Source organism: Meles meles, chromosome 5 (assembly GCF_922984935.1).
Source record: "Meles meles chromosome 5, mMelMel3.1 paternal haplotype, whole genome shotgun sequence".
Taxonomy (NCBI): Eukaryota; Metazoa; Chordata; class Mammalia; order Carnivora; family Mustelidae; genus Meles; species Meles meles.
Genome location: NC_060070.1, coordinates 122531429 through 122539799, shown reverse-complemented (window position 1 = coordinate 122539799; position 8371 = coordinate 122531429). Strand labels below are relative to the sequence as shown.

Genomic DNA, 8371 nt, shown 5'->3' with positions numbered 1-8371 from the left:
GACTCTCAGCAGGGAGTGTTACTGTAGAGCTCTCATCTGCCCCACACTTTGTCTCTAAGAAGTGTATTCCTTAACAATCTTAGGGCAAAACTGTGCTGCATGTGTCTCTTCCAAGTGATCTAGAAGTCAGTGTCAGAGAATCTTCAAAACTCTTAGAGGTGATCAGATGATCGGTAATGTGTAGAGATTTTTTCCCTCATGATTTGTGAGGGGAGCTGTGGAGCAGGATAAGATCTCAGCAAAAGAGTACAGAAAATCCACCCTGAGCATATGTGTCGTGACTGATATTAAACAGTGAACTCATCATCTGATGGGCTGCCTCGCTGCCAGGTCTCTCTTCATCAGAAGCGTTCAGATTCCAACCCTGTCTACATGTGGTTTAATCTTCCTTTCTACTGCACTGTACCTTCAGAAACATGAGAGTCAGAGTATCTTAACTTTCAGCTTTCTCAATGGTGAACATTAGAATAAATTCTTAGGATTGAAACTTCAATAATTTATGACATGAGAGCTTTCATAGTGTTATGACATGAGGAAAGTTATGAGAAAGTCCTCCTGCAGGTTATTATCTCTAACCTTCCCAGTAAAGTGAGATCTGCCCAATTTAGTCCACCCTATTCATCGACCTGAGTCCTCAAATCAGGGTCCCCAGCAGTCTCCCCCAATCCCCAATCTCTGGTCATATTTAAGATGGTAGGGATTGTAGTTCACTGTTTCCAGTAAACACTACCTATGGCATCTCTACCATCTTTCTCCAACCTTAGGAGAGTTGGCATTCAGAGTTTCTCCTCTAACGTTCTCTCAATATAGCACGGTGCCAGGGATGCCCAGCTTTTGGGCTGAGTTGGCCATCTGGGAGTCTAGGACACTGGAAGACAAACCTAGAGTGTTAAAAATTTTCTGTCATGAAACTCTGTCATCCGCTGCTGCCAAGAATAAGACATTGTCCATAGCATGACAATTTAACTTTTCTTTAGATGATTTGTTGTCCCTTAAATAAACTCCTCAGTTGTCACAATACAGGGGCATAATTGGTCACTAACTGTCATGTAGGGTGTTTCCATTGATTTTATTCTCACTAATGTGCTTCAAGTACATCCCTTTCTAGAACCTGGATTGGAATCAAACAGTCTGTGGGTGAATGTTATTTTCAAAAACTTGATTTTTTGCTGTTTCTGTTTGGTTGTGTGTGATTTATTTTTGTTTTGATTGATTAAGAACTTTACTTGTTTATCTAATGAATGAAGTGTTTCCTTTACTGACCCTTTACAAGAGCTCTTCCCTTAGCAACAGGTGTGTCATCTCAAAACTTTTTCTGATTGGCTTCAGCTCAACCTATTTTAATTTTAATCAATCAGACCCTACCATACCCTATATTCTCTTTTCTTTTATTCTTGTCAGTTCTACCCTACTCTTAAGCTCTTCTGAGCCCCGACAAATCTCCAAAGAAGAAAATGGCCATAAATGGAGTCCCAGTGCTAGGATTTTTCATCATGACTTTACTGATGGGTCCCCAAGAATCACAGGCTATCAAAGGTAAGTCCTGAGCAAAGCAAAACTTGGGATATAAGCTATGAGAGCATTGGAGAAATAAACTGTAAATATTTGCAAGACAGTCTTTGGAGTGAAGGAAAATTGTGGGAGGCATCATGTAGTCTAAATCTGAAAGTATTTTTTAAAATGTAGTTTGGAGGATTTCTGCTCTTTTCATAAATTGAAGTCAGTCACATTTAGTTAAGAGGGGAAAATGGTATAGATTAATACCATTGACTTTGAGATAAGTTAACTTAAAGTAGAAATGTTTTCTGAGAGGCATTAACAAGCTATTGTCTGTGCTTTAATTTCTTTTTCTGGAAAATTAGTAAATTTTGAAATCTCACATCATTTTGTGGGAATTCAATGAGAAAAAATTTGAGAAGTCCTTGCAACTAGTTCTTAGCCAAATATATGGTAGTTATTTTTTGGCAAGTGAATCCTGTCAACATATTTTAAGCACAGACATTGTATTGAAGATCACCAGAAAGGGAAATTACCAAAAGCAACATTCTACCCAAGGGCAAGGGCAGGTATGCTGATACCAATCGCATTTAATTTACTTCCTCTTGGGAGAATATCTCCTTTTTTTTTTAAGATTTTATTTATTTATTTGACACAGAGAGAGAAATCACAAGTAGGCAAAGAGGTAGGCAGGGAGAGAGGGGGAAGCAGGCTCCCTGCTGAGCAGAGAGCCCGATGTGGGGCTCAATCCCAGGACCTGAGATCATGACTTGAGCCGAAGGCAGAGGCTTTAACCCACTGAGCCACCCAGGCGCCCCAAGGGAGAATATCTCCTTCACCACTTCAGTGAATCTATGATCTATGGTCACTGCTACTTAAAGATTTTCTCAAAAAAGTAGAACTGTGAGTAAGGATGGAGATTCTATTATTATTCTCTGCTATCTTCAGAGCAACTGTTTACTGCTGTGAAGATATATTGTGAAAAAGTATCTTTACCTAGACCAGACTGAACCCCACAAAGTTGTCAGGTACACTGAAAATAGGTAATGTAATAATCCAGCTCCAAAACCCATGATAGCAATTGTAGGTTTCTGTTGCCTAGAAAGAGCTACAAATGGGAACGCATACCTGAAAAAACAGGGGCTATTCCCTTGGGGTAGAAGGGGAAGCTAGAGATGGCTCTGTTCCTTAAATACAAAGCAGTTTTGAACATAAAATGCTGATTATAAGCCTAGTGATATACTAGGAAATTACTTCCCTCATCTCATTTAATTCTTTTTAAGAGACAGCATGAATGTACAAGCTGGGTGGGGAGGGGCAAAGAAAGAAGGAGAGAGGAAATCGGGCAGGCTAAACACTCAGGGTGGAGACTAACTTGGGGCTTGATCTCAGTACACTCAGATTATGACCTTAGCTGAAATCAAGAGTTGGACACTTAATTGACTGAGCCACACAGGTACCCCTCATTTAATTCTAAAGATAAATCCAAGGTAGAAGCAAAACCACAAAAGCATATAATAGGAAATATAAGAATATAACAGGAAAACAATGTAAGAAGATAAAATAATCAATTCAAGAGCACTAGGTAAGTAAATAAAAACCTAAGTAAGAATTAAAGATTTGAGTAGATCCAGAGCTCAGAAACCAGACTTTATTTTTTATTTTTTTTATAAACATATAATGTATTTTTATCCCCAGGGGTACAGGTCTGTGAATCGCCAGGTTTACACACTTCACAGCACTCACCATAGCACATACCCTCCCCAATGTCCATAACCCCCCTCCCCCTCTACCAACACCACCTCCCCCAAGCAACCCCCAGTTTGTTTTGTGAGATTAAGAGTCACTTATGGTTTGTCTCCCTCCCAATCCCATCTTGTTTCATTTATTCTTCTCCTATCCCCCTAAGCCCCCATGTTGCATCTCCATGTCCTCATATCAGGGAGATCATATGATAGTTGTCTTTCTCCGATTGACTTATTTCACTAAGCACGATACCCTCTAGTCCCATCCACGTTGTCGCAAATGGCAAGATTTCATTTCTTTTGATGGCTGCATAGTATTCCGTTGTGTTTATATACCACTTCTTCTTGATCCATTCATCTGTTGATGGACATCTACGTTCTTTCCACAGTTTGGCTATTGTAGACATTGCTGCTATAAACAGGTTCGGGTGCACGTGCCCCTTTGGAGCACTATGTTTGTATCTTTAGGGTAAATGCCCAGTAGTGCAATTGCTGGATTATAGGGTAGTTCTATTTTCAACTTTGAGGAACCTCCATGCTGTTTTCCAGAGTGGTTGCACCAGCTTGCATTCCCACCAACAGTGTAGGGAGGTTTCCCCTTTCTCCGCATCCTCGCCAGCATTTCTCATTTCCTGATTTGTTAATTTTAGCCATTCTGACTGGTGTGAGGTGATATCTCATGGTGGTTTTGATTTGTATTTCCCTGATGCCAAGTGATGTGGAGCATTTTTTCATGTGTCTGTTGCCCATCTGGATGTCTTCTTTGCAGAAATGTCTGTTCATGTCCTCTGCCCATTTCTTGATTGGATTGTTTGTTCTTTGGGTGTTGAGTTTGCTAAGTTCCTTATAGATTTTGGATACTAGCCCTTTATCTGATATGTCATTTGCAAATATCTTCTGCCATTCTGTCAGTTGTCTTTTGGTTTTGTTAACTGTTTCCTTTGCTGTGCAAAAGCTTTTGATCTTGATGAAATCCCAATAGTTCACCTTTGCCCTTGCTTCCGTTGCCTTTGCCGATGTTCCTAGGAAGATGTTGCTGCAGCTGAGGTCGAAGAGGTTGCTGCCTGTGTTCTCCTCAAGGATTTGGATGGATTCCTTTCTCACATTGAGGTCCTTCATCCATTTGGAGTCTATTTTCGTGTGTGGTGTAAGAAAGTGGTCCAATTTCATTTTTCTGCATGTGGCTGTCCAATTTTCCCAGCACCATTTATTGAAGAGGCTGTCTTTTTTCCATTGGACATTGTTTCCTGCTTTGTCAAAGATTAGTTGACCATAGAGTTGAGGGTCTATTTCTGGGCTCTCTATTCTGTTCCATTGATCTATGTGTCTGTTTTTGTGCCAGTACCATGCTGTCTTGATGATGACAGCTTTGTAATAGAGCTTGAAGTCTGAAATTGTGATGCCACCAACTTTGGCTTTCTTTTTCAATATTCCTTTGGCTATTCGAGGTCTTTTCTGGTTCCATATAAATTTTAGGATTATTTGTTCCATTTCTTTGAATAAAATAGACAGTATTTTGATACAGATTGCATTAAATGTGTAGATTGCTTTAGGTAGCATAAACATTTTTGCAATATTTATTCTTCCAATCCAGGAGCATGGAACATTTTTCCATTTCTTTGTGTCTTCCTCAATTTCTTTCCTGAGTACTTTATAGTTTTCTGCATATAGATTCTTAGCCTCTTTGGGTAGGTTTATTCCTAGGTATCTTATAGTTTTGGGTGCAATTGTTAATGGGATTGACTCCTTAATTTCTCTTTAAATGCAACTGATTTCTGTGCATTGATTTTATATCCTGACACTTTACTGAATTCCTGTACAACTTCTAGCAGTTTTGGAGTGGAGTCTTTTGGGTTTTCCACATATATCATCATATAGAACCCAGACTTTTAAACAGTGATTCCTGCCTCTTAATATTACAGTGCTCTGAGAGATGCCCTAGAAATCTTCATTAACTGTATTTAATACCTGGGAAAATACAGTGAGTGAGCAATACTCTTTTAGGAGCTGCTGCTGGATTTCCAAGAGGAAAGCATTTCTCAGCTAGTAACATGGAACCTAACAACAGCTTCAAAAGTCTCTGGGATTTTTCAGACCCCATTTCCTTCAGTGCACCCTAACTCTACCCCTTTACTTCTTCCCCACCTCCCAGCTCTGTTCAACTGGATATCCTGCACCTGAGCCTCGTCTTCCAGCTTATCCCTGCTCTCCATCACTCTTCCACTCCATACGGGCAATCCCCTTCCACTGCCCCCATCCACATGTTTGTCTCACATCCTGGATTCTTCTTCCTCTCCCTTCCTGGTTTCCATCCTAACTCTCTTTCTGGCCTTTTCAGAGGACCATGTGATCATCCAGGCTGAGTTTTATCTGACCCCTGACCCGTCAGGCGAGTTTATGTTTGACTTCGATGGTGATGAGATTTTCCACGTGGATATGGAAAAGAAGGAGACAGTGTGGCGGCTGGAAGAATTTGGACGCTTTGCCAGCTTTGAGGCACAGGGTGCCTTGGCCAACATAGCTGTGGACAAAGCTAACCTGGACATCATGATAAAGCGCTCCAACCACACCCCAAACACCAATGGTACCTCCTGCACTCCTAGACTGGGGAATCCTAACTTTGAAATAGATGCTTCAGCTGGTTGTGTTACGTTATTATAACCGACTACTCCTCCCCAGGGCCTAGGTGCTCCATAAGCAAGTGCCTACTTGTCATGTCACAGACTCAAGAACTTTACATGAGTTTGTTCCTTTCCTGATGGGCTCACATCTTGTCCCTGCCACCAACAGTCATTCACAGAGTCATTGCCCCTAATCCATGCCGGGGGAACCAGGAATGAAATGATCTCCAGTACCTAAAATATCCTTCTATCTCTTAAACCATAACACTGGCTCCAGTTCATGCGAGAGAGCATCAGAGATAGGCCTCTGAGACCATGGATGGCACAGATTCTCAGGGCAGAGTTTCCACTGATTTTTCTGCTTCAGTGGGAGGGAGAGGGACTAGCCTAAGCAGGGAACGCTAATTTCTGTCCTATGTCCGCAGTACCTCCAGAGGTGACCGTGCTCTCAAACACCCCTGTGGAACTGGGAGAGCCCAACACCCTCATCTGCTTCATCGACAAGTTCTCCCCACCAGTGATCAATGTCACGTGGCTTCGAAATGGAAACCCTGTCACCACAGGAGTGTCCGAGACAGTCTTCCTGCCCAGGGAAGACCACCTTTTCCGCAAGTTCCACTATCTCCCCTTCCTGCCCTCAGCCAACGATGTCTATGACTGCAAGGTGGAGCACTGGGGTCTGGATGAGCCTCTTCTCAAGCACTGGGGTATGGACTGTTCTTCGTTCTCCTTTCTTTTATAATTTCCTCCTGTGACACATGGGTCTGATGCTTTAGGACCCAGAGTCCCCTAACTTGTCCATAACAATTGCTATAACTTCTATTCCTTGTCTTCTCCCATTATTCAATTCTCCTGCTATTTAATCTGTGTTCCTTTAAGGCATCATTCTGTCTTCCTCTTATTTAATTGACTAATGACTATTCTTTTGACTACATACTCTACGTTTGGTTCTAAGTGCTTCTCCATACACACACAGTCATTACTTCCATACTATAGTCTGTATTATTTTTCCCCAGAGTTTGAACCACCAACTCCTCTCCCAGAGACAACCGAGAATGTGGTGTGTGCCCTGGGCCTGGTTGTGGGTTTGGTGGGTATCGTTGTCGGGACCATCTTCATCATCAAGGGCATGCGCAAGGCCAATGCTGGCGAACGCCGAGGGCCTCTGTGAGACACTGCAGGTGGGTTTGATGTGGTCAGAGGAAAACATGGATGGAATTACCCAAAGGAAGGAAACAGAGTGGGAAGAAGGATGTGTGATGTCTTTAAAGGAAAGTGATAGGAAGGTCATGACACTTGATTTATCTTTGCTAGGACAGAATCAGACTGGAGTCATCTGGTATCCCAAAGCTTTTAGGTCCCATATTCTTTCCCATACATGTGAATTTACACCACAACTTCATTCTTGGAAATTATATCCACTACCTAAGTTCATTGTTTCACATCAGACTATTGAACCAGATGGTCTACGAAAGATTTGGGCACTTTCCAGTTTATAATTCCAGAGGCAGGCCTTCAGTTCCAAAATATTACCAGAATTTGACTCACTTGGGTTTAGGGCAGATTCAGTGCGTGAAATGAAAATCCCTTGAAGGTCAAGTCCTGCTTTTTGCTTCTCCAATCTGAAAAGTGGTTAAAACTTCTAAAAGAAGGTAAGTCATGGTCTGCTCATTCATACTCACATAGAGAGTAGGGGATGCAATTCATGTGGAAAGGTTGTATTTTCTAGATAGAGGTCAGATGAATATTTAGAGACTTTTCCCAAGTCTTAAAATAATCGTCTTAACTCTTTAGTATCTATTTGTTTCCCACTACAGGCAATGATGTTTCCTAGAGAGAAGATCAAAGAAGAAATCTGTGCACCAATAGCTTTGTAAACCTGGCAATATTCCAACAATTTACCTCGCTGAAGACAACCATTCTTCCATATTGTCCAGACCATTAGCTATTCTAAGAATAATGATGTCTTCCTTCTCTGTCCAGATTCTGATATCTAGTTATTCCTTGTTTGTTGTCCCTTCTTGGGTCTGTTTGCCTCCATTTTCTACCATCATTTTAATATCACCAGGTAATGCTTCTGGAATAGACCACCTCCCCCCAATAGGATCCTGTCTCTGCTATGGAACCTTGTGAATATTCAATACAGACATCCATTTTACACTTATTGCTTGGGTTTCTTCAAACTGTGATTGTGATTTTTTTGAAAACAATAAACTATTTGATGGGTCTGAGATGAAGTTTTGATGTCTAAGCCAGTTCTTCACAGGGACTAGGGCATATATGTGATTCTTTCATCCTGAAATATGTGAATGTTGAATGTATGCAATAAGTTCAGTAAGCAATCAGAAATATCTAGGTTTGGGGCACCTGGAGGGGCTTAGTCAGTTAAATGTTTGACTCCTGATTTTGGTTCAGGTCATGATCTCAGCATAGTAAGATCAAGCCCCATGCAGATTCTGCACTCAGATCTGAGTCTGCTTGAAATTTTCTCCCTCTACCCTCCTCCTG

General features: G+C 41.4%; 1 protein-coding gene across 1 annotated transcript; it reads left to right on the top strand.

Moving 5' to 3' along the window:
* Positions 1 to 1378: 1378 nt before the first annotated feature.
* LOC123942539 (HLA class II histocompatibility antigen, DR alpha chain) lies at positions 1379 to 8100 on the top strand. Its single transcript, XM_046006521.1, has 5 exons — positions 1379 to 1536; positions 5581 to 5826; positions 6289 to 6570; positions 6880 to 7044; positions 7681 to 8100. The coding sequence occupies exons 1-4, from the start codon at positions 1455 to 1457 to the stop codon at positions 7032 to 7034; spliced, it is 765 nt and encodes a 254-aa protein (XP_045862477.1). The 5' UTR covers positions 1379 to 1454; the 3' UTR covers positions 7035 to 7044; positions 7681 to 8100.
* Positions 8101 to 8371: the final 271 nt, after the last annotated feature.